The sequence below is a fragment of the Polypterus senegalus genome, chromosome 5 (genome assembly GCF_016835505.1).
Source record: "Polypterus senegalus isolate Bchr_013 chromosome 5, ASM1683550v1, whole genome shotgun sequence".
NCBI lineage: Eukaryota > Metazoa > Chordata > Cladistia > Polypteriformes > Polypteridae > Polypterus > Polypterus senegalus.
This window is the reverse complement of record NC_053158.1, coordinates 195,148,509-195,173,108: the sequence shown is the minus strand read 5'-3', so window position 1 is coordinate 195,173,108 and position 24,600 is coordinate 195,148,509. Positions and strand designations below refer to the sequence as shown.

General features: G+C 39.4%; 1 protein-coding gene across 1 annotated transcript in view; it reads left to right on the top strand.

Moving 5' to 3' along the window:
- The window catches only part of LOC120529932 (hybrid PKS-NRPS synthetase pytA-like), a 75,417-nt gene extending 59,207 nt beyond the window's left edge, over positions 1–16,210 (top strand). The window contains 3 exon segments of the mRNA XM_039754141.1: positions 9,858–13,061; positions 13,063–14,115; positions 14,117–16,210. Coding sequence (XP_039610075.1) covers positions 9,858–13,061; positions 13,063–14,115; positions 14,117–15,376 — 5,517 coding nt within the window. The 3' untranslated portion in view covers positions 15,377–16,210.
- The last annotated feature ends 8,390 nt before the right edge of the window (positions 16,211–24,600 follow it).

Sequence of the window (24,600 nt, the reverse complement as noted above, 5' to 3'; positions counted from 1 at the left end):
GAAAAGTTACTTGTACTTGTACCCTGTACCTGTTCTTGTTATCTGTATTTGAATTAGCATCGAGGAATCAGGGTAGAAATCAGCAGTAACTGATATCGGCATTTGTAAGTAAATAACCGATTCATGGTAACAGCGATTCCTTAAAGGAAAAGGAAAAAAAGGCTGCGGCTGACTTCAAAGCAGTAAAAGGTGAAGGCTCAGCAGTGCGCAAGTAAGCGGCCAGCGTTAAGATGCCAATCAGGCACAAGGGGCTGTAGGACCAAATATATATTAGTAAAGTTTTATTCATTTGTTTGTTTTAGATTAAAATGTCCTTAGCGGTCCAGAGGTAGAACAGTTAAGTGGGCGGCAGCGCATTGGTTCATTAATATGGAGGAATACAAACAGTGCGAGTGGAGAGCTTATAAGTAAGTTAGGAGAAGAGACAGGGAAAAGTAAAGTTAACCTCATAGAAAGACAAATAGCAGGCAGCAGAGAAGGAGAACAGTACAGGAGCTTAAGGGGAAAAGGTGTAAAATATCTGTAGCAGATCTTAGTGTTACCATTTAAGTTAAGGAGCAGCTGAAAGAAGAAGAAATTTTAAGAAAACAAAAAGTTAAGGCAGTTTAGTAATCCCAAATCAAATTTTAATAATGAGGCCAGTGCAATGCAAATCCTATTGGATGTTGGACTTTTTAGATGATGCTTTGGAAGAGCCAGTTGTCGATGAGGGCTACATTGGCAAGAGATGCCAGCTGATCCAACACCTCGAGCTCAGGGTCACTGAACTGGAGGAGGAGTTGGCTGACCTGCGTTGTAATAGAGAATTGGCGGACTTGGCCCAGGTGTCCTTTATACAGGTAGTGTGCACCCCCAAGGTGGTGCGGGAGGAGATTCCAGACCAGACAGGTAGGAATAGGTGGGTCACGGTCACAAGGCATAAGGTAAAGGGTGCACACTGTCCGGGGGCATCAGCCCCAGAATTGGAAATGTCAAACCGTTATCATGTCCTAGCGGAGCTGGACGGTGACTCTGATAATTCTGAAGTGGTAGGCAGGGTTGAGGAGCCCCAACGGGCCACCTCAAAACCAGTTCCCAAAAGAGATAGATAGTGATAGTTGGGGACTCAATCATTAGGGAGATTCAAGCTCAGGTGTGCTCCAGAGAGAGAGAGTCTTGCACGGTGTGTTGCCTTCCGGGTGCACAGGTGGGGGACCTCCCTGGAAGAGTGGATAGGCTCTTGGCCAGAGTGGGGGTGGATCCAGTTGTCATTGTCCATGTTGGAACAAATGACATACATAAGGGTAGTCTGTCAGTTCTGCGATCCAAATTCAAAGAGTTAGGTGCCAAGCTGAGGAGCAGAACTGACAAGGTAGTCTTCTCCGAAGTTCTGCCTGTGCCATGCGCCAGTCCGGGCAGGATTGAGGAGATTAGAAGGCTTAACGCGTGGCTCAAATCTTGGTGCAAGGTAGAAGGGTATAGGTTTATGGGGCATTGGGACTCCTTTTGGAACAGATGGGACCTGTTCCGCCATGACGGGTTACATCTGAACTGGAGGGGCACCAATGTATTGGGGAGGCGTAACACATTAAAAAATAGCTTGCCTTAATACTAGAAGTATCAAAAATAAGTTAAGTGAGCTGGAGTTGTATGTAGCAGAGCATAATTATGATATTATAGCAATAACGTAAACCTGGCTAAATAACAAAGATGGGGATGAGTGTAACATAGAGGGATACACATTATTAGGAAGGATAGACAGAACAGAAAAGGAGGTGGGGTTGCTGTTTATGCCAAACAGGGTTTGAATGTAAGTCATCTTCAGTTGGATGATGAGCCCCATCTTAGTGAGGACGTGTGGCTTCGCCCGGAAAACATTAGGGAAAGAGGTCTTATTTTAGGAGTGTGTTATAGACCACCCAAATTCAGACAGTAATTTCAACACACATCTTTTTAGTAATATCAAAAAGGCAAGTTTACAGGGGGATATTATAGTCATGGGGGACTTTAATTATCCAAGTATTAACTGGAATAACCTTGCAGATGGAGGAGCACAAGAGCAGGAGTTTTTAGAAGTAATCAGCGACTGTTTTTTAACACAGCATGTTAAAGCACGAACACGGGGTGAAGCCTGTCTGGATTTAGTATTCTGTAATAATCAGGATAGAATTGAGGGTGTAGAGGTGATTGGACCACCAGGGTCACGTGACCATAATATAATACAATTCTCAGTATTTTTTAAGAGTGCAGATGCAAAGACTAAAATTGTGAAGTTGAACTTTGGTAGGACTAATTTTGAGAAGATGCGACAAAGTCTAAGTAGGATAGACTGGGATAAGCTTTTAAATGTGGAGACAATCGAGGAGCAGTGGAACAGGTTTAAAAATGTTTTACATGTAATGCAGGACAGACACATACCTAAATTTGGAATTAATAGGAAACAAAAAAAAACTCCACAGTGGATTAATAAAGATTTAAAAACGAAGAGATTTTTTCAGTATTTTAGTAGTAAAAGAACAGTTAAGGAGGAGGTCAAGTTCATCAGGAATAGTAAAGGGGAATTAAAAGATACAGACAATGAAATAGCAGATGCCCTAAACTTACATTTTTTTGAGGTCTTCACAAGTGAGCAAGTGGATAACCTGCCAGAGGTAAACGGGACGACTAAGGAGGTACTGAGGGATTTGGAAATTATAGAGGGAGAAGTGCTGTTCAGATTAAATAAGATGAAATCAAACAAATCACCAGGACCAGATAATATTTATCCTCGTGTTCTTAAGGAGGCTAGTGAGTACAGATATAAACATTTGACACATATTTTTAGGAAGTTACTGTGCACTGGAGAGATTCCGAAGGACTGGAAAATGGCAAATATCATCCCATTATATAAAAGGGGAAACAGGGCAGATCTAAGCAACTATAGGCCAGTAAGCTTAACATGCATTACAGGAAAATTAATGGAAGGAATTATTAAGGATAAGATTGAGCAACACATGGCAAGGACAGGAGTTATTCTGACCAGTCAGCATGGGTTCAGAAGAGGGAGGTCATGTTTTACTAACATGCTGGAATTCTATATGAGGCAACAAAAGCATATGAGCAAAGTGGAGCTTATGATATTATTTATCTGGACTTTCAGAAAGCATTTGATGAGGTGCCAGATGAGAGGTTGGGCATCAAATTAAAAGAAGTGGCAGTTCAGGGTGATGTTTTTAGATGGGTGAAGAATTGGCTCAGACACAGGAAGCAGAGGGTGATGGTGTGAGGAACCTCATCAGAACTGGCCGATGTTAAGAGTGGTGATCAGCAGGGGTCAGTGCTAGGGCTGCTGCTATTTTTAATATATATAAATGATTTAGATAGGAATATAAGTAACAAGTTGGTGAAGTTTGCAGATGATACTAAGATAGGTTGATTAGCAGATAATTTGGAATCCATTATATCATTACAGAAGGACTTGGATAGCATACAGAATTGGGCAGATTTGTGGCAGATGAAATTTAATGTCAGTAAATGTAAAGTATTACACATAGGAAGTAAAAATATTAGGTTTGAATACACAATGGGCGGTCAGAAAATCGAGAGTACACCTTATGAGAAGGATTTAGGAGTCATAGTGGACTCTAAGATATCGACTTCCTGACAGTGTTCAGAATCCATTAAGAAGGCAAACAGAATGTCAGGTTATATAGCGCCTTGATCTGTGGAGTACAAGTCACAGGAGGATCTGCTCAACCTTTATAACACACTGGTGAGGCCTCATCTTGAGTCCTGTGTGAAGTTTTGGTCTCCAGGCTACAAAAAGGACATAGCAGCACTAGAAAAGGGCCAGAGAAGAGCGACTAGGCTGATTCAGAGCTAAAGGGGATGAGTTATGAGGAAATATTAAAAGAGCTGAGCCTTTACAGTTTAAGCAAAAGAAGATTAAGAGGAGACCTGACTGAAGTGTTTAAAATTATGAAGGGAATTAGTACAGTGGATCGAGACTCGTATTTTAAAATGAGTTCATCAAGAACACGGGGACACAGTTGGAAACTTGTTAAGGGTAAATTTCGCACAAACATTAGGAAATTTTTCTTTATATCTGAACGATTGACACTTGGAATAAGCTACCAAGTAGTGTGGTAGACAGTAAGACGTTAGGGACTTTCAAAACTCGACTTGATGTTTTCTTGGAAGAAATAAGTGGACAGGACTGGCGAGCTTTGTTGGGCTGAATGGCCTGTTCTCGTCTAGAGTGTTCTAATGTTCTAATATTTAGTGACATTAAATTTCATCTGCAACAAATCTGCCCAAGCCTGTATGCTGTCCACGTCCCACTGTGATGATTGAATGCATTCTAGATTATCTACCAATCCAGCTATTTTGGTATCATCTTAAAATTACCCAACTTTTTACTTATATTCCTATCCAAATCATTAACAATATGTTACCATCAATGTGTGAAATTAGGCATTGTGTAGAATGCCTAGGAAATCTATATAATGCCAAAAATGGGACATCAAAGTATGAAACGATTAAAATTTCAAACATTTCCTAGACATTCTTTGAAAAACCTGTCTAGGTATTATATAATGCCTAGGAAATGTACATAGCATATCAAAGTAACAAAGACATTTCATACTTTGCCTAAAAACGTCACGTGTTCTATAGATTTCCTAGCAAGTCTATAGACTACCTGCTTTGACTTCCTAAAAATAAGAGGCAAGAGTTTATATATGTACTCACTAACCGCCTTAAGAACTTGAGAGTAAATATTATCTGGCCCGTGAGATTTGTTTAATTATAGCCTATTAAATCCAAGCCGAACTTCTCCCTCTACAATTTCTAATTTCCCTCAGTATCTCTTTAGTAGTCCCTATTACTGACGGGAGGTTATCTACTTCCCCACTTGTGAACACCTCAGAGAAATGCAAGTTTAGGGCATCCGCTATTTCACTGTCTGTATATTTTATTCCTCCTTTACTGTTATTAATGCACTTGACCTCCTCCTTGACTGTTCTTTTACTACTAAAATAATGAAAGATTCTCTTTGAGTTATTTTTCACCTTCTCTGCGATATTCCTCTCCAACTGTCTTTAGCCTCCCTGATATTCTTCTTAATGGTTGCTCTCATGTTCTCATATGCTCTATGATTCACTTTGCAGTCATTAGTCTTACATGCCTTATAAAGCTGTTTTTTTTTTCCTTTGCAGCTTCTATTAAATCTATATTAATCTACTGTGGAATTTTTTTTTTGTTTTAATTTCCTACTAATTCCAAATGTAGGTATGTACCTGTCCTGCATTACATGTAAAATGTTTTTAAACCCGTTCCATTGCTCCATGACTGTCTCCACACTTAAATGTTTATCTCAGTCTATCCTCCTTAGACTTTGCTGCATCTGTTCTACCAAAGTTAAACTTAACAGTTTTAGTCTTTCATTCTCACTCCTACAAAACACTGAGAATTATATTATATTATGGTCACTTGACCCAAGTGGTTCAATCACCTCTACACCCTCAATTCTATCTTGATTATTACAAAATACTACATCTAGACAAGCCTCACCCTGCGTTGAAGCTTTAACATACTTTGTCAAAAAAAAGTTACTTATTACGTCTAAAAACACCTGCTGGTGTGCTCCACAAGTTGCAAGGTTATGCCAGTTAATATTCAGATAGTTAAAGTCCTCTATGACTATAATGTCCCCTGTAAACTTGCATTTTTAATATTACTAAAAAGATTGTGTTGAAATTACTGTTTGCATTGGGCAGTCTATAACACACTACTAAAATAAGGCCTCTTTCCCCAATGCTTTCCAGATGAAGCCACATGTCCTCACTAAGATGGGGTTCATCGTCCAACTGAAGAGGACTTGCATTTAAATTCTGTTTGACACAAGCAGTAACCCACCACCTTTTCTCTTCTGTCTATCCTCCCTAAAAATGTTTACTCCTCTATGTTATACACATGCCCATCGTTGTTATTTAGCCAGGTTTCCCTTATTGGTATAATATCATAATTATGCTCCTCTACATACAACTCCAAATCACCTGTTTTATTTTTGATACTTTGCTGTTCTTAATGTGTTACTCCTTTTACTTTTAAAAGTTGGGTTAGAATTTACATTACTATGCATTTTTATTTTTACACGATTGTGTGTTCCTCCATGTACAGTTCTAAATCTGGACTGGGCTAAACTCCCTACTCTCCCCATACCCTAGTTTAAACAATCCTCTACTAACCTACTCATATGCCTCCCCGAAACATTGGTGCCCTTCCAGTTCAGATGTAAACCATCACAGTGGAGCAGGTCCCATCTGTTCCAAAAGGAGTTTCAATGCCCAATAAACTATATCCTTTTACACCACACCAAGATTTAAGCACACTTTAAGCCTTCTAATCTCCTCAGTCTTAGCTTGACTGGCGCGTGGCACAGGCATAAGTTTAGAGAACACTACCTTGTCAGTTCTGGTCCTCAGTCTGGCACCTAACTCTTACAATTTGGATCGCAGAAGTGACAGTCTACCTTTATGTATGTCATTTGTTCCAACATGAACAATGATAGCTGGATCCATCTCCTCTCTGGCCAACAGTCTATCCACCCTTCCAGGAAGGTCTCTCATCTGTGCACCTGAAAGGCAACACATTGTGCGAGACTCTCTGTCTCTGGAGCAGACCTGTGGCTCAATCCCCCTAAATATTGAGTACACAACTATCACTACCTTCCTTTTTCAAGGGAACTGTTTTTGAGGTGGCCCATTGGGGCTGTTGAAGCAGGCTGGTGCTGGCACCCTCAGTACCAAAGAAGGCACTTGTAGTTTCAGGACAGGCAGCAGAATCAAGATTTATTGTACGGTACATATACAGACTTTCTTAAGAAGGGAAGAGCTAGCTGCCACAGGCAGCTCTTACATTTATTTCAGTTCTTATCACACAAGTCATTATTCATCGACCTCTGACTCCTATCATTCCCCTAGTTGTGCCCCTAATTAATTCTACCTTTATTTCTCAGCTAAGGGGGTGTCAAACCCCACTCTGTCCATCATGTCTGTCTGAAAAGGCCTACCAGTACTCCCTACTAGCTCAGCATTTGCTACCATTATTTACAGCCAAATGTTCACATTCCCTCTCAAAGAGAGGGGCACATCCTCTTCCAGCTCTCCTGCACGTCTAACCTTTGGCTTAATGAACTATCGGTGGTTTCTAGCTCTTACAGTATAATAAAAGATATGTAGGCAGAAGTCTTTTTAATCCTAACTGTTACATCTTAATGCTTAGTGAAATGTAGTATTTACTTTTCTCATGCGCTTATAATACTTTTCTAATACGTGGAGATTACCAGTTTCAAGACTACATTTTTCTATAGGGCTCCTCAGGCCTGCCTACCACCTTAGAATCTTCAGAGACACCATCCAGCTCCAAAAGGACCTGAAAACAGTTTGACATTTCCAACTCTGGGGTTGATGCTCCTGGAAAGTGTGAACCCTTTACCTTGCATCTTGTGACTGAGACCCACCTATCACCACCTATCTGATCTGGAAGCTCCCCAGCACCACCTTAGGTGTCTCTCTAAAAAACACCTGGGCCAAGTCCACCAATTCTCTACTACAATGCAGGCCAGCCAACTCCTCCTCCAGTATAGTAATCCTTAACTTGGGGTGCTGGATCACCTGCCATTTCCTGCAGATGTAGCCCTCATAGAAGACTGGCTTCTCCAAGCCATTCTCTAAAAAGTCCAACATCCAGCAGGACTTGCATTGCGCTAGCCTCATTATTAAAATATGAAAGAGGATTACTGAAACTGCCTTAACTCTTTTTTTTGATTTTTTTTAAATTAAATTAATAAACTTAAATGGTAAACTAAAATAAGAAAACATGTAAGCCAAATAAATTAGATTATAGAAGTGCTAAAGTTATTTTACACCTTCTGGCTCTTTAAGCTCCTGCAACATTCTCCCCCTTTTCTGCCTGCTGTTTGTCCTTCTATGAGGTTAACCTTACTTTTCTCAGTCTGTTCTCCTAACGTTGCACTCCTGGTATTCCTTATTTTAAAGCTCTCCACTTGTACTGTTTCTATTCCTTCATATTAATGAACTATTACTCTGCCACCCTCTTAACTGCTCTGTTTTCCTGACCGCTAAAAACTGTTCAGTCTAGTAAAATTCACTTACTTAATATCCACTGCTGGTCAATTTCTTACTGGTTTGCTCCTACAGTCACTTGTGCCTAATCGGCATCTTAAAACTTTGAAGTCAGCCACAGCCTTTCTTTTTTCCCCAGTAGGGAATTGTTATTTCTGTTACTTAACTGGTGTCATAGTGACAAGTTACTTACAGAGTTGCCAGTGTAAGTTAATGCTCCTTACTGCCCTGCCTCGCCAACATTACTTTGAATACAAATACAAGAACAAGAACATATAACAAGTAACATTTCCAAATACACCCCCAAATACTGAGCTGCTTTTGCTCCTGTGCGGGCAAAAAAACAAAAAGAAAAAAACCCTTCTAAAAGGAAAAAATCCTTTAAAAATTGCCCCATAGCTCCTTAGCGGCAACTAAAACTATTTTTTAGGAGCAAAATGTATTTTTAATTAACTCTTATACCTCAGAAAAACAAGAACTCTCAGCTGCTTCTCTTGTTTTTTGTTTTGCACATTGCAGTCTGACCTCCAAGGGAACATATTAGTTCTCTGCAATACTGATAGATAAATAGAGCTTAACTTGTCCCCAGGTGGAAATAGGGCTTTTTACAGAAGTTCTTTAAATAAATAAACAGGACCTGTCTCTCAAATCTCTTAATAATATGAGACATAAGTGCCACTGGTATTTAATCATTGGGTGAAGAGGCGCCTGCCTTCTTTGGAACATGAACAATACAGGATGTTTTCGACAGCACTGGCACTTTCCGAAGCCTTAGAGACAGACTTTACAGGTGACACAGCCACAAGGTTGGTCAACATAGGCCTTACCAACTCAAGGACTGACTCCATCCTTCTGGTCCTGCAGCTTTTCCTGTATGTAGATTCGTCAGTTGTTTCCTTATTTGGTCTACAGGTATGGACAGTCCAAACTGATGGTCAGAGGTGGGACTTGTCACAGGCCATTCCAGTTGACGTGGTAGGAGTTGTTGATGTAGTAGGGATGGTGTGGGGAGACATGTGTTTTAACACCAAGACACACTCCCTAACCTCCTCCCGTTCTTTGAAGTTTATGTATATAACAGCACTCAACAAACTGAGCGGGCTTGAATTTGTATTTTACACTGCATTGTGTGGAATAAGAAGAAACTGACAGAATAGGGAGTACCATTCATAACCAAGAAGGCAACTTGCTAACCACTTCTTTGTGAAGTTTTACCGAACTTGTCTTTGTCTACTTCACATCTCATTTTCTATCCAGCTTGCCACCTCACCTCTTTTTCCTGTGCAGGGCAGTTTCTTTTTTTCACGTACATGTAGCTTGATTTCTTTTTGAAATTACAGCCTCATCTTGTACAGTGGTATGGTTCTGAACTGCATGTTCAATTTTTCCAGTGATCTCAGCTGAAGCAAAATGAAGGGTGCACTCCATTTAGAATATCCTACTCGCTATAGTTTTGCTACTGGCAAATATTGAGAGAAGAAAAAAAAGTGTTGGCTAATTTTGTTTTCTATAAAGTCACTAAATTTCAGTCAAATCAGTCAAAGCTTTTTTTTGAGATTTTGGCCTAGATATACAATCCTGACAAATTTCAGCTTTTTAACTAAATGAAAAATAGTGATTTTGTTGATAAGCATATATATATATATATATATATATATATATATATATATATATATATATATATATATATATATATATATATATATATATATTATCTATTCTAAACTCAAACTATCATCACATTTGTTTCAGGCTTTGAAAGATCTTGACCATATCAGAGGCATCATAACATGCAGTGCTTTAAATCAAGATGGAAGAACAGTGGCGCCCATCACCAGGCCATCAATGATGCAGCAGGAGGAGCTTCTACACAGTATTTATTCCAAACATGTCGACCCTTCACACATACAATATATAGAGGCTCATGGGACTGGAACACCAGTGGGTGATCCTACTGAGGCCAGCAGCATCTCTAATGCTATTGCTAAATTTCGTTCAGCTGGATCTCCAAGTCTTGTTATCGGCTCTGTAAAAGGTAACATTGGACACACTGAATCTGCAGCCGGTATAGCGGGGCTCATCAAAATCCTCTTGATGATGCAACATGAAACCATTGTTCCATCCCTCCATTATTCCAAAGACAGCACCAGCATTGACACAGAAGCTCTCAATCTTAAAATTCCAATTAAAGCAGAAAAATGGGAAAGTAGTGGACCATTTGGTAGGGCTGCAGGAGTGAATAACTTTGGATTTGGTGGGACTAATGCACATGCTGTGGTGCAGCAATATAAAGAGACCCGGGTTCTGAATCACAGAGTTCAAAAGACACTGAAGCTGTTTGTACTCTCAGCAGCCTCAGAGAAAGCCATTCATATGACAATGGCTGACACTGTTCAGAAAATAGCCAGCAGCAAGTCATTAGAGCTGCATAAATTGGCCTATACATCTGCATGTAGAAGAAGTCACGCCAAACACAGTTACCGAAAAGCCTTTGTCACACCGACTCTTGAGAATTTAACTAAGCAGATTCAAACAGCAGCCAATACGAAAGTAGCAGCTGCCAAATCCAATATACACTTAGTGTTTGTATTCTGTGGGAATGGAGTCACCTACAAGGGGATGTGCAAGGAGCTGATAAAGGAAGAAAACGTTTTCAGAGAAAAACTCAAAGAAATTCAGGACATTTTTCATCTGTATAATCCTATCGATCTTCTGAACAGACTGGAAAATGAAGGGGATTATGATTATTCCACTATGCCACACATCATCCAGCCATTGCTGTTTGCCATCCAGGTAGCCCTATCGAGTCTTCTGAGTCACTGGGGTATAAAGCCGAATGCTGTTTTGGGTCACTCCATAGGTGAGGTTGCAGCTGCACATTGCTCAGGTCTGCTCTCCCTTGAGGATGCTGTGAAAGTCATTTACTATCGAAGCCTCTTCCAGTCGAAAGTCACTGGAGGAAAGATGCTTGTTGTCAGCAACATTGCTGTTTCTGATATTTTAAGCTTTCTTCCTACTTATTCAGGAAAAGTCAACATTGCTGCCTTCAACAGCCCCCAGTCATGTACCTTATCAGGAGATGAAGAATCCATAGATGACATTCACGAGAAGCTGTCATTGACATTCAGTTCAAAGAACATTTTCTTATATGTTCTAGATGTGCCGGCTGCATACCACAGTCATATGATGGATCCTATTTTGAAGATTGTTGAGGAAGAAATAGGGCTACTGAAAACTGGGACGATGATTGCAGACCTGATTTCTACAGTAACAGGACAGTTCATTTCCACTGGGGATTTTACCACTGGTCAGTACTGGGCCAAAAACGTTCGACAACCTGTGTGTTTTGAGCAGGCAATTAAATCAGTGGTTTCTGACAGAAAAAACATTGTGTTCATAGAAATCAGTCCCAGAAGGGCACTTCAAAAGAGTATTACCGAGATTTTAGGATCTGACACTTTAATATGTCCTATTGTGCAACCAAGTAAGGACTATGAGAGTCTGCTTACAGTCGTGACCAAACTCTTTGAGTTAGGCTTTGACATCAGTTGGCAACAGTTATATCAAGGAAGTGAGACTCTGCCTAGCCCTATCCCAAGATACCAGTTTGATCATGTCAAGAAAGAGGTCTTTCCAAATTCAGAGCAGATAATAGACCAAAATATGTTTGATTCTTATCATCCACTTCTTCATGGGGCAAGTCATGACAAGACAATGTTCACATGCCACAAGTTAACAGATGTGGTACCATACATATATCAACATGAAAACAACGGCATCCCTATAGTTCCAGGGTCCTTCTATGTGGAGATAGCTTTGGCGTCAACCATGGCTAATCAGCAGACTAAACGGCCTCTAAATTTCTTTCAGTTGGAAATAAAATTTTCTAAACCCTTTATCGTGAATAAAAACTCAGTGCCCCTACAGGCACAGTTAGACTCACAGGATGGATCAACCTCCTTCAGAATATTTTCCTCTGAAGTCATGTATGCATCAGGCAATATACAAATGAATTCCAAAAATGTGACTGAGGAAAGACAGATCTCAGTGGACAGTGTTCGCACCCGGTGTGAAAAAATTCTGACATCTGAGGCAATTTATAAACAGTTATCAAGCATGGGTTTCCAATACAGAGGAGTATTCAGGCAACTTGGTAATATCTATCATAAAGAAGAGCTCAAAGAGGCCATTACAAGAATTCAAGTACCAGAGGAAATTCAGAGAGAGATGTATGAATATTTCTTTCACCCAGTAATTTTAGATTACTTTTTACAAATGTCATCCTTTTTTGTAGTAAGTGTCTCCAAATCCAGGCCTGGATTTCCTTCAGCAATAGGCAGCCTGATTATATCTGCACCATTGCAGAGCGAGATGTTCATTTACATGAAAGTCACTAAAACTGACAATAATTCTGCAGAGGTGTGCGGATGTTTTACTGATTCCAATGGCTTTGTCTTAGCTGAACTTAAACATGTTCAGATTTTGTTTCTTGGCTCTGGTCTTTCTATTACCCGTCAATGTATTTTTGAAAATGAATGGGTAGACGCTTCTGAGGAAGAAATCTTACAAAGTCATCCGAAGTGTTTAGTTTTTGCTGATCAGCTGGGGGTGGCACAGTCGCTGAAACATCATCTTCATCCAGACTCTGTGTATGTTCTTGAGAAAGATATAAAATTAGCCATGATGAATATTGGACAATTTTTTGCCAACTCTGAATTCACAGAAATACTTTTTTTCTGGGGAATCAACATTCTAAATGAGTTGTGCCCCGAATATGTGTTACAGTACTTAACAAGCTGTTGTGAAGCTTACCGGCAGATTATCATTATGCTAAGTGAAGTAAAATACAACTGCATAATTAAAACGATCACCTACAAAGCCTCCGAAAATACAGTCGATCAGATGAGCACAGGATTTGCTCTGTGGGGAATGTCCCGGACATGTGCTACTGAAATTTTCTCATCTATACTTTCAAATGATTGATATTGAATCTATAAATAATGAAGGTATTGCTTTGCTGGGAAAAGTAATTACTTCTTATGAAAGCCAAAAATATCCAGAAGTTGTGATTAAAAATGGCAGAATTAAGCACGCAGTTATTAAAAGGACAGTTGAAAGCCGAGCTCAGAGCAACTGCAACTATCAGACAGTTTCAGATCTTCATAGCTTTTCCCTTAGTACAGCAAATCCTTATGGACTTGAGCATCTGCAAGCCACTCTTCCCACTGGTGGCTATCATAAAACTCTCTCTAATGATGAAGTGGAGATCCAGATAAGCAAGATATGTCTCCATTCCTCTGATTACTTTCCTGTGAGTGTCAATGCTTTACGCTTTGGTGAGACAATGTACTGGACTAAATACTCCAACGAAAACCACCAACTCTTGTGTCTTGACTTCAGTGGCATTGTAACAACTGTGGGAAGTAAAGTCACATCCCTGAGGCCTGGAGATCATATCATATCATGCTTTCCAATGGAAGGCTCGTCTAGAGTTCTCCTTCCTGAGTCAGTCTGTTACAAAAGTTGGAAGATTCCATTTCTGAAAGATGTTCCTTGTGTTTCTTTCTTTATATTAGCTTGGGAAATTCTAGTAAACACCTTCCCCACAGTCAGACCCCAGAAGCAACTGGGTGTAATTTCCTCCTTTCCTGAATCTGTTTTATGCCGGATGTTTGCTCTGGTGGCAAATAAATGTGGTTGGCACACTGAAATTATTGCAGAAACAAGTTCAGAGGAGTTGTTAAATGATTACAATGCGTTAGTTTTTTTAAACCCTGCAAATGCTTCTGCTGTTAAAAGTATTTCAAGAGTTACCACTGCCAGTCATATTGTTGTAGTGTGTGATACCTACCAGTCCCTTAATCACCTGAGTATGAAGTGTGGCAATAAAAACATTCGCATTATTCAGTGTGCATCACTTTTTGGAAAAACCTTCCTTAGGAAACAAAATAAATCCATTTACAAGTGGATGAAGTCCCTGAAGTTGAAGAAATCCTCCGTTAGATATCTCTACCAAGATTGTTCAATCTGATGAGCACAATGGGAGTGAGCTTCTGCATAATCAAAAATCAGAATCCTATTTTATGGCCAAGACAATTTCATTGATTGTTCTGTATGATGACTCTGAAACAATTTCCAAAATTCCTCTATTGACCCCTTATAAGCAGCTTTTTCGACGTGACGGTGTATATTTGGTAACTGGGGGTCTTTCAGGTTTGGGGTTCGAGACTGTAAAGTTCATTGCCCAGCATGGAGGTGGATATATTGTCATTCTCTCTAGAAGTGCTCCGACACCAGAGAGAAAAGCAGAAATTGCAGACTTGCAGAACCAGTTTGGAGTAACCATTCCTAGTATGTGCTGTGATGTGGCCATTCCAAAGGACGTCAAGAATGCAATCAGTGCCATTGAACTCACGTCTCCCACTGTTCCAATACGGGGGCTCTTTCACAGTGCAGTGGTCCTACATGATGGACTGATTCACACTTTGAGCAAATCTGACTTTGAGAAAGTGATGAGACCCAAAGTTGCTGGAGTTTTAAATCTTCATAACACAACCAGACGATGCCAGTTGGACTACTTTGTGTGTTATTCTTCCATCGCTTCCTTTTTAGGGAACTCTACTCAAGCAAATTACGCAGCGGCAAACTCATTTTTGGATATGTTTTGTCATTACCGAAGGCGGATTGGGTTACCTGGACAGGCAATTAACTGGGGAGCTTTAAATATTGGTCTGTTGTTGAATAAAGATAAAATTCAACAATTCCTTGAGCAGAAGGGTTTGATGACCCTGGATGTACCCGAAATTCATGAATGTCTGGAATACTGCTTGGTGCAGAACAACCCACAGATAGTCGCGTCGAAGTTTCATTTCCAGAATTTGCGTAAGTACTCCATGTCCTTCAATGTTTGCCTCAGACAGCGTTTCTACTCAGTCGTGGCAGAGGAGATCAAACTTGGCTTGGCTGACATATCAGAGGTTTCTCAAGACAGCAGTTTTTCTAATCCTGAAGATTACATTAAGAATCTGCTCTGTGAAGTCTGCAGTGTGGATATAGAGGACATTACAAATGATACCTCCCTGTCAGCATTTGGGGTTGACTCCATGCTAGCAATGACCATACAAAATCGTGTGTTTCAAGAGAGAAATGTAGATGTACCTCTGGTGAGCCTACTGGACCCAAACTCGACTGTGTCCATGCTGGTGTCACTCTTACAAGAAAACCACCAAACAGAAACACGTTCTGCAGGAGAGCATGTGCCTGAGGTTTGACCTGCCTTCAAATATAACCTTCTATTAATAACAATAAAAAAAAATAATATCCATTTATACGGTTTATGGACAGAGCATCCTGAACAGATCAGAACTGACAAACTGACGTTAAATAGAACTGATATTGCCTGTTTTGGGACATGGCCTAAAGGGATGCTATTTTGCATTATTCAGCATAGACGGACTGAACCAATTTACTGATTAGCTGCTGTAGTTAGAATGCAAAATCAATTGACCAGTTGGAAAAAGAAAATACAACTTGTAACCAATCATATTTCTTAGTATTTCTTTGTAAACAATGCTGTCCTGCCTCAGTAGCTGTAAACCGAGAGATTTAAAAGGGTCTAAGTTTTAAATGTCACAATTCCAGGGGTTTTGCATTCAATTCACAGCATCATTGTAGTTAATTGATAGTCAATACCAATTCAATACTACAGCAAAACCAGAACTCCTGTTCAGCACTTTTTATTAAAAGTAACACCATTATTCAAGTGAAAAATATTGTGACATTTTTTGTAATAGAATACAAATATATAAATACAAATAGTAATAGCAGCTATTGTAGTTATTGTAAGGCTTTAAAGTTTAAGTCGGAGACTTGTAGATCGTCTAATTCGTGTTGCCATCAGTTAAAAGTAGTGTTGCTTCCCAATGAAGAGGCCTATCTGCGAGAATTAAAAGATTTGTTGTTTTGTGAAAGTGAAATCCACTAACACTACAGTCTACATGAATCTGTTCGTGTTCGCATCATTCAATACTCAAAACGTAGATTTACACAATAATGGACCATACGTTATGAGAACCTGAGTTTCCGCAACAATTAAAGCTACAACAAGTTTAATTTCGAAGAAACCGCAGTTTGGTCAGGTTTATATTTATGATCACGGAGAAGCAATGCAACAAAGAATCGAAATAGTATGTAACAATTCCTGTGAAAATAACTCTTTAAATTGTATATCCGGTTAACCAAACCCTGCGGTGGGCGAGCGAAGTGAGCAGGGGGCAGAGTCCGATAGTATTCATAAATTTCAAAATTTAATGCAAGGCTTTAGTTTTAATGTATGATAGACACAGAAATTCCCCCATCTTGGGGAGATTTCAGCATATGATTTATGAAGTGTGATATCATCATGGACTATCTGATTTATCTTATCATGTGCACATTTAGAATTTATTCTCTGACATTTTCTCTCCTTTAGCTGAAAAATACTGCTTAAAATCAATACTAAAAATGAAAATTCAAATAGTGCATGCTAATTTAGTGAGATCATTTGGGATATTTTCAGTTCAACAAACTCTGCAAAGCTGTTTTTATAACAAGATGCTTTTAAAATCTGCTTTCTCAGAGAATCCTTCTGTTTGGTTTGTAACATTTGCTGTTATCAGATTTACATTTGCATCATTCGCTGGTTAAAATATTTCCATTAATTAAACAAAGGTGTATTCTGGGCGTGAGGCATCTGTCCCCATAGCGCGTTCTCTAGAGAGGCGCAAAACCACTAAATATAACAATTTACTTTCGCTAGATAATTGATTGACACAGATTGTTGAAAAAAAAAACAGGAAAACAACATTTATTGTTTTAAAATATTTCCATTAATATGTTTTTTTCTCTGTGTTTTGTAATTGTGTTTTATTATGAATCTATGCTAATAAAACGCAAAGCCCTCACTGACTGACTGACTAGCTGACGGACGGACTCACTGACTCACTCACTCACTCACTGACTCATCACTAATTCTCCAACTTCCCGTGTAGGTAGAAGGCTGAAATTTGGCAGGCTCATTCCTTACAGCTTACTTACAAAAGTTGGGCAGGTTTCATTTCGAAATTCTACGCGTAATGGTCATAACTGGAAGTTATTTTTCTCCATTTACTGTAATGGAGTTGAGCTTGAAAGCTGTGGGGGGCGGAGTTTCGTGTGACATCATCACGCCTCCCACGTAATCACGTGAACTGACTGTCAATGCAGTGCGTAGAAAACCAGGAAGACCTCCAAAAAGCGCTGAAGAAAACATGCATTATATAATTAAGAAGGCAGCGAAACAATAATAAGCGAGCGAGTGACATATACAACCATATTCATGAGTGCTGCTACTTCGGAAACAAAGAAAGGTGTAAACCTAAAGTTTAAATTAAGTTCATAGACAGGCTGCCGCTGGCGTTTGTCATGCCCACGGCTAATGCGGGATACAAGTTTAATGAGAGGACGCAGGATATAAACAAGAGTTTTGATCACTTTGTAACTAAGTTAAAATTGCAGGTGAAAGGGCTGTGCTTATGCAAATTCCGAGAGACTGTGTTTGTGGGGGATTGACAGTTTAGGCGGGTGGGGGAGTCACGTCATCATCTCCCCTCCCATTTACATCATTTCGCTCTGAGCTGAGCTCCGCGGCTAACGCAGTCTTACAGAAGCGACTTTGTGACGCTGCCACCAAATACTCACAGAAAAATCCACAAGTTAATACACATGCTGTCTGTAGAGTTTCTACACACTGAATCCTCCAGGCACTATTTACAAAAGGTTACATTGACAATCGTGTTACGTTATTTTTAAAATCTTTCCTTTTCTTAGCACAAGCACACCTGAGAAGCTTCGATGCATGTGCTCCATAACGCGTTAAAAAATAATGCATTTAATCACACTTTGCATTACAAGCAAAGGGGAACTTCTGTCAATGCATGATTTCCTGGTACACCGATTACATTGATCAGCACATCCCGATTCATTTTACCCTCACACCACCTTAGTTTGAGAAGAAGTATGAAAAAATAGGAGGTTAACATAGAAAAACATCACCAATTGAAACTTTATGAATAATCGATTTGCCATCAATAATTGTTTTGGTAAAGCCATACTCAGTGTAATCCTCCTTCCATTTTATAAATTTTCCGCCACTAGCCATGATTAAATGAACGGTAAAAAAGTAAGAGCGTAGCGAGGGTGACTTATTCAGGCAGGCAGGCAATAGCTCAATAGCCCGAATTTGGATATAAGTGGGTTCTATTTAGTCCCCAGAAATATCTTTGGTAGGAATGGAAGTTGAATTTAGTCTTTAAATTTCTATTGTAAAGAAAAAGTTATGCAATGATGACTAAATCTAACTAGACTTTATATATTCAGGTTTTGACTTTATATATTCAGAAAAAAGTTTTGACTTTATATATACCGACGCTGACTTTATGTATTCAAGTTTTGACTTTATACATTCTGACGCCGACTTTATATATTCAGAAAATCAATGTATTTGCCTGTTTGGCACCCCATAGTATATGTGTGTATGTATATATATATACATGTGTGTATATATATATATATATATATATATATATATATAGATAGATAGATATAAATGTATATAGATATGAGAACAACACTCATATCAATGACAAAACAATTACATTAACAATCATGTTACGTTATTTTTAAAATTTTTCCTTTTCTTTTTCATAACTTCTTTAACACACTACTTCTCCGCTGCGAAGTGTGGGTATTCTGCTAGTTTGATATATATGTTACCGGCAATGTGTGAAATGCAGGCATTGTATGGAATGCCTAGACAGGGTTGGCAAACTCCAGTCCTGGAGTGCCGCAGTGGCTGCAGGTTTTCATTCTAATCCTTTTCCTAATCAGTGACTAGTTTTCACTACTAATTAACTTCTTTTTCCCTTCATTTTAGTAGACCTGTTTTTAAGGATTCAGTGCTCTGAATTAATTATTTTCTTCATAATTAATTAATTAATTAATTAATTAATTAAATGACAGCCAAACAGAAATCAAATGTGAAACAAGTCAACAGCTGACCAGCTAAATTGGGATTTCAAACTCCAACCAATTTCACTCCAACCAGTTTCTTAATTAGAAGCCAATACTTGCTGTTAATTAAACTCGTTATTTAATTCTATGGCTTGTTGCTGCTCTCATTCTGACACAGCAGACATTTCCCAAACTGCTTGATTTTCTGTTTTTTCTAAGAACCGTCAAAATGTTTTGGGGACCTGAGAGATCAACATGCCAAAATGACAAAGTATAAAATACTCCTGCAAATGACATTTCGAATGTCTTGTGACTTTTGCCGTTCGCCTCAAACGAAGAATTCCCCATTTGCATTTCAGTAAAATTTAAAATAAAATTTTAGTAGGTTCATATTTTATTTATTTTATTTTCTCTTGTTTTCCTCAATAACTTTGTTCCTTTTTTTTCATAAATGTCTTTTCAATAAAAGCCTTTTCATGACTCTCTTTTAAAACTTTGCCTAAATAGCATTTGTCATTCTATATCATGCCTAGGTATTACATACAATGCCTAGGGAAAGTATATATAATATTAAAATAATTTGGATATTTCATACTATGCCCAAAAACGGCAGGCATTCTATATATTGCCTAGACATTCTATACAATGCCTGTGTTTCATACATTGCCGGTAACATATACATTATTACTTTTCATGATAACTGCGCTTGTACTTATTATTATTATTAGTTAGTCTTCTGTCTTATTTTGATGGATTACTCTGGTAATAACTTGGATTTAACAGCATACTATGGCAATTGCTTTCTTGAAAATCACCCTTAAAAAATGTGTGCAACCTCTTAAATTTTTCCTGCGATGAAATTGTCTGTTTTTGCCGTGGGCTTCATGCCTTCTCAATGACAATCACTGATGATGATGATGATGATGATTGGTCATTTTCAATAAAAACACCTGTTCAGTAACACCTGTTGTCTCTTGTACTCTGATTTGTGGTACTTGCTTATAATGCTTGTTGCCCCTGTCCTGGTTTACCCAAAAGTGGTGGCACTGTAATGTATCACCTTCAGCTTTCTCAGGGAATTCAGAATTTACAGCATGATGTTCACCTTAGGGTTTTCATGAATATGCTCTGTCCATCCTAGTGATTTGGGCAGAATTCAATTGTTACTTTGGTCATGCGTGCAATCAAAAGTGTTTCTGACAAGATTTGAGAAACCCTGGAGATTTCCCGGCTTTCTCCAAGAAGGGGAGGTATAAGAGAGTGTTGTTGGGAGTACCTTACAGAGCCACTTTGCCACATGCTCTGTAGAAGGCAGTGGTATAAGCTGGTATGACTGGAGTGAACAGACACAACATGCTGCCATGAGAAGGCTGAGCAGCACTATTAAGGCTGATAAGACAGAATGTCTGCATGTGCTTTGTTTAAAGGTCTCAGAAGAAGTTGAATTCTGGTCACACAGGTAACTTAGTCAACTTGGCCAATGGGGGCACTCAGTGTTTAAATATCTAATGCTTCTTAATGACCTTTCAGGTTAACAGCATGGCTCTTGGAAATTGGCCCACAGAGCACTCATTTTCATGATAGGATCACACCTGATCACCTCAAACTAAACAAATTAAACCAGACCTCTTTCTTAAATACACACCTACAAGAATTGAAAATAAAAGAGGAAATATAAAAATTGGCTTTTTTTTTCACAAAAAGCATTAAATCACAGCAGCACAGCTCTCGAATAAAAGGTTTTAAAAAAATTCCCTCCTGTCTCTGAGCCTAATGATCAACTTTTTCTGAGGCCATCTTTAAGAGATCGAAAGGGTCCATATTCTATCACCATCCCGATAGGAAAGAAGGGACAAATACATAAAAGGTAGGTAGTTATGCACCCTGTGACTACTGTTTTCTGTCTCCATGGCCCTGGGATGTCTTCTCTTTAAATGAATCTGACTTTAAACCTAACCCCTAATGCCAGGACTTTTTGTACTCCTTTAACGAATATACACTAATCAGCCAAGTGCGGATCTCTAAAGCTCCACTCCACTGAGGAGGATGTCACCTTACGTTATTTGTCACTCATACGCCTGGTTACACTATAGTTAAGAGTACAGTTGGGGGATTGTTATCAGGTAGCACCAGGTGACAAAACCCTGCAATCCAATTTGCTCTCATGTGGAGCTACTGAGTCATGGAGCTGTGGAGGTCTACAGCTGGACCTTTCTCTTTAAACCACCTACCTAATATTTTGTAGGTCCCCCTCTGATCCATTAAGTCTTGGACACCACGTGACCTCTGTAGGTGTCCTGTGGTATTTGTCACCAAGAAGCTAGTGGCTGGTCTTTAACACCAGTAAGTTGCAAGGCTGGAGCTTCCATAGATCCAACTTGTTTTTCTAGCACATCACACCGAAGTCGCCTCACCTCACCTGACTCGGGGAGTCAGAGTCGGGAGAGAAGTAAGGTGACAATCACCTAATGAGGTATGGATGAAGGAAGAAAGGAAAGATTGGTAATTATGTTAACTGTGGAAGAATGAAGCTCAAAGGTATTGTGCTTGATAAAATAAGCCCATTTGAACCCAGGGCTTGTGTGTCCCCTACAGGTCACAACTGGTAAAATGCAATTGACACAGAAGGCATTGTATATACACTGTGCATCAAAAGAAGAGCATAGACTGATAAATGAAGGGGCCTACTGAATGCACTTGCAGAGCCATCTCAAAGGGGAAAGGAAGAATCGGGTGGCAGCCAAGGGCTCCTCACGTTGCAATGGTCAGGCGGATGACTTTTTAGTGTGACAGTGTTCTGTCACATGATAACTAAAAAGTGTTGGTCCTGCTCAGTCTAAATATTCAGCCCCTAACCCATGAAACACCTATGGCCAAGGCGATGGCAACTGTACACCATGGAGCATGGGCGAACTTCTGAGCTAGTTCTCAAAGCAACTTCCAATGTCAATAACAGACCTTGAATGTCCTCTTTCCAATTTCCAGGACTCCAGGAACCCCACGCAGACACTTGTAGAACAAGTAAACTTCACACATGCAAACCCTGGTCTCCATAGTTTGACTGCCGTGCCACTCTGGGCTTTCTTTATGTTTGATTAATATAAACAATATCAAATAACACTAAAACAGCCCATTCCATACCATTTTCTAAGCCTGCATAATCCTGAGCTGGGGCACCAGGGGGCTGAAACCCAGCAAGCACAGAGGACAAGACAGGAACAATCCATGGACAGAACACCAGGCCATCGCAGGGTGAACACACGCCACATGCACGGGTCAATTTAGGACTGCCAATCCACCTAAACTGCATGTCTTTGAACTGTGGAAGAAAACCCACACAGACACGGGAAGAGAAGAACATGCAAACTCCATAGAGGGAGGAACTCAGATGTGAACCCTGATACTGTATATTCTAAGTCACTACTCCACCCGTGATCTTGCTGGCCACCAGTCATTTCTAAATTCTGTTATTTGTATCATTCCTTCCTTCCCGGCCTTCAAACAACAGGTGTTCTCCTTGCTGCTCCCTCTTTGTCTTCATATAGTTTCTGTTCATAATATTCTTCCTGCCTTATCTGTCCGAGTATCTCAATACTGGTGAATTTGCTTTTAGTTTAAAAAATGAAATATGACTAATGTCTTTATTTAACTGTTTGCTTGACATATTTAATGTACACTAAATGTAATGCTTATAGAAGTTGTTAATTACTTTTATGTCTGCTTATGCCAGTACATACATTTTTATTTTCCATAATGGCAGCTGAGAGTGTAAGGCAGGAAACTGCTCTAGACAAAGCAGTAGTCTGTGACTGGGCCCACTCGCATGTGCAACCACAATCATTTACACAGGACCAACCTAGCAAACACATCTTTGGGGACGTGGGATTAAAAACAAAGTACGTGGAGAAAAAGCCAAAAAGTCAAGGGGAGAACATGCATCTCCACACAAAGAAAGATCAGACATAGGATTCAAATGCAAGGCAGTACCCCTGTGATAATGTGTGTGAGTGTGGCCATAATCAGTCTCCAATTCAATAATGATTACTACTTACCAATAAAATCTACAGACTTGGATATATTGGCTTTTACTGCTTACAGCTTATTGAAAGCATTTCGACAGTGAACTGCCAGTGGTTCAATGGCGATTGCAAATAGCAGCGGTGACAAGTGGCATCCTTGTCTGGTACCACGTTCTAGTTTAAAGTAGTCTGAGCAAATGTTGTTAATACAAACTGAAGCTTCTGGATTGGTGTACAGTAGTTTGATCCATGCACAAATATTTGGGCCAAACACAAATTTCTCTAATGTAGTGAAAAGGTAGGTCCATTCAATCATATCAAATGCTTTTTCTGCATCCAACAATAATGATATCTCCGGGGTGTTTGACTTTACTGGTGAATATATTACATTAAACAGGTGTTGAAGATTGGAAGCTAAGTGTCGGCCTTTAATAAATACAGTTTGATCTTGTGATATTACCGAAGGCAGTACTTTCTCCATCCTTGTAGCTAGGACTTTGGAGAGTATCTTAACATCATTATTAAAGTCCCAGTCCTCTGACATACCTAGAGACAGAGCACGTCCAAGACAAAACAAGCCCCTCAGCAGCGGCGTTAGAGGAATAAAAAGTAGAGATATCTATTGCCAATAAAGTCTAAATACTATAAGCATAAAATATAATCATTAACAGTCTTGAAATATTAAGACAGTAAACCCAGAGAATGGTGTTAAAAAGTGGCTCTGGATAAGCAAAGTACACCCTAATGCAATAATAACAATAACAATAAACTAAGGGTATGATGTTAAACATTCTCCTATAGAATAGTTAAAAACCAAAAGAAAAAAAAGAACTACTTTAGTTTCTTCCACACATATGTGTGTAATTGTAATTAAAACATAAACAAAACGTATCTGAGAAGAACAAAGGATGTATAATTATGGTACTAGTATCATTGCAAGCAGATCAGCCAGCAGGTAATATCTTCTTGAAGAGAAGAGAAAGAGAGAGTGAGTGAGAGAGAGGGAGAAGGAGAATAGAAGAGAGAGACAGAGAAGAAAGAAAGAAAGAAAGAAAGAAAGAAAGAAAGAAGGGCTCTGTTGTGATGCGTTTGCTGCTTTTGTACTGTGCTGTGAAGTGGGGAGTAACAGAAAACGCTTCCCCACAAAAGAATAAAACGTGTGCTGTGTTGAACTTGTGTCTCAGCCTGTCTGTGTTGAGGTTGAGGAAGCTCTACGTCCCCTGGTGGTTCACACAGCTTTTACCAACCCTTACACTAAGCATTTCCACTGGTAGCGATCCACCTCAGGAACCTGTTTCTGATTTGACTGATACTTGTTTTAGGTTCAAGCCCCAGATGCTCCCTGCATGGAGTTTGCATGTTCTCCCCATGTCGGTGTGGGTTTCCTCTCGGCACTCCACTTTTCTTCCTACAGTCCAAAGACATGCAGGTTGGGTAGATTGCTGATG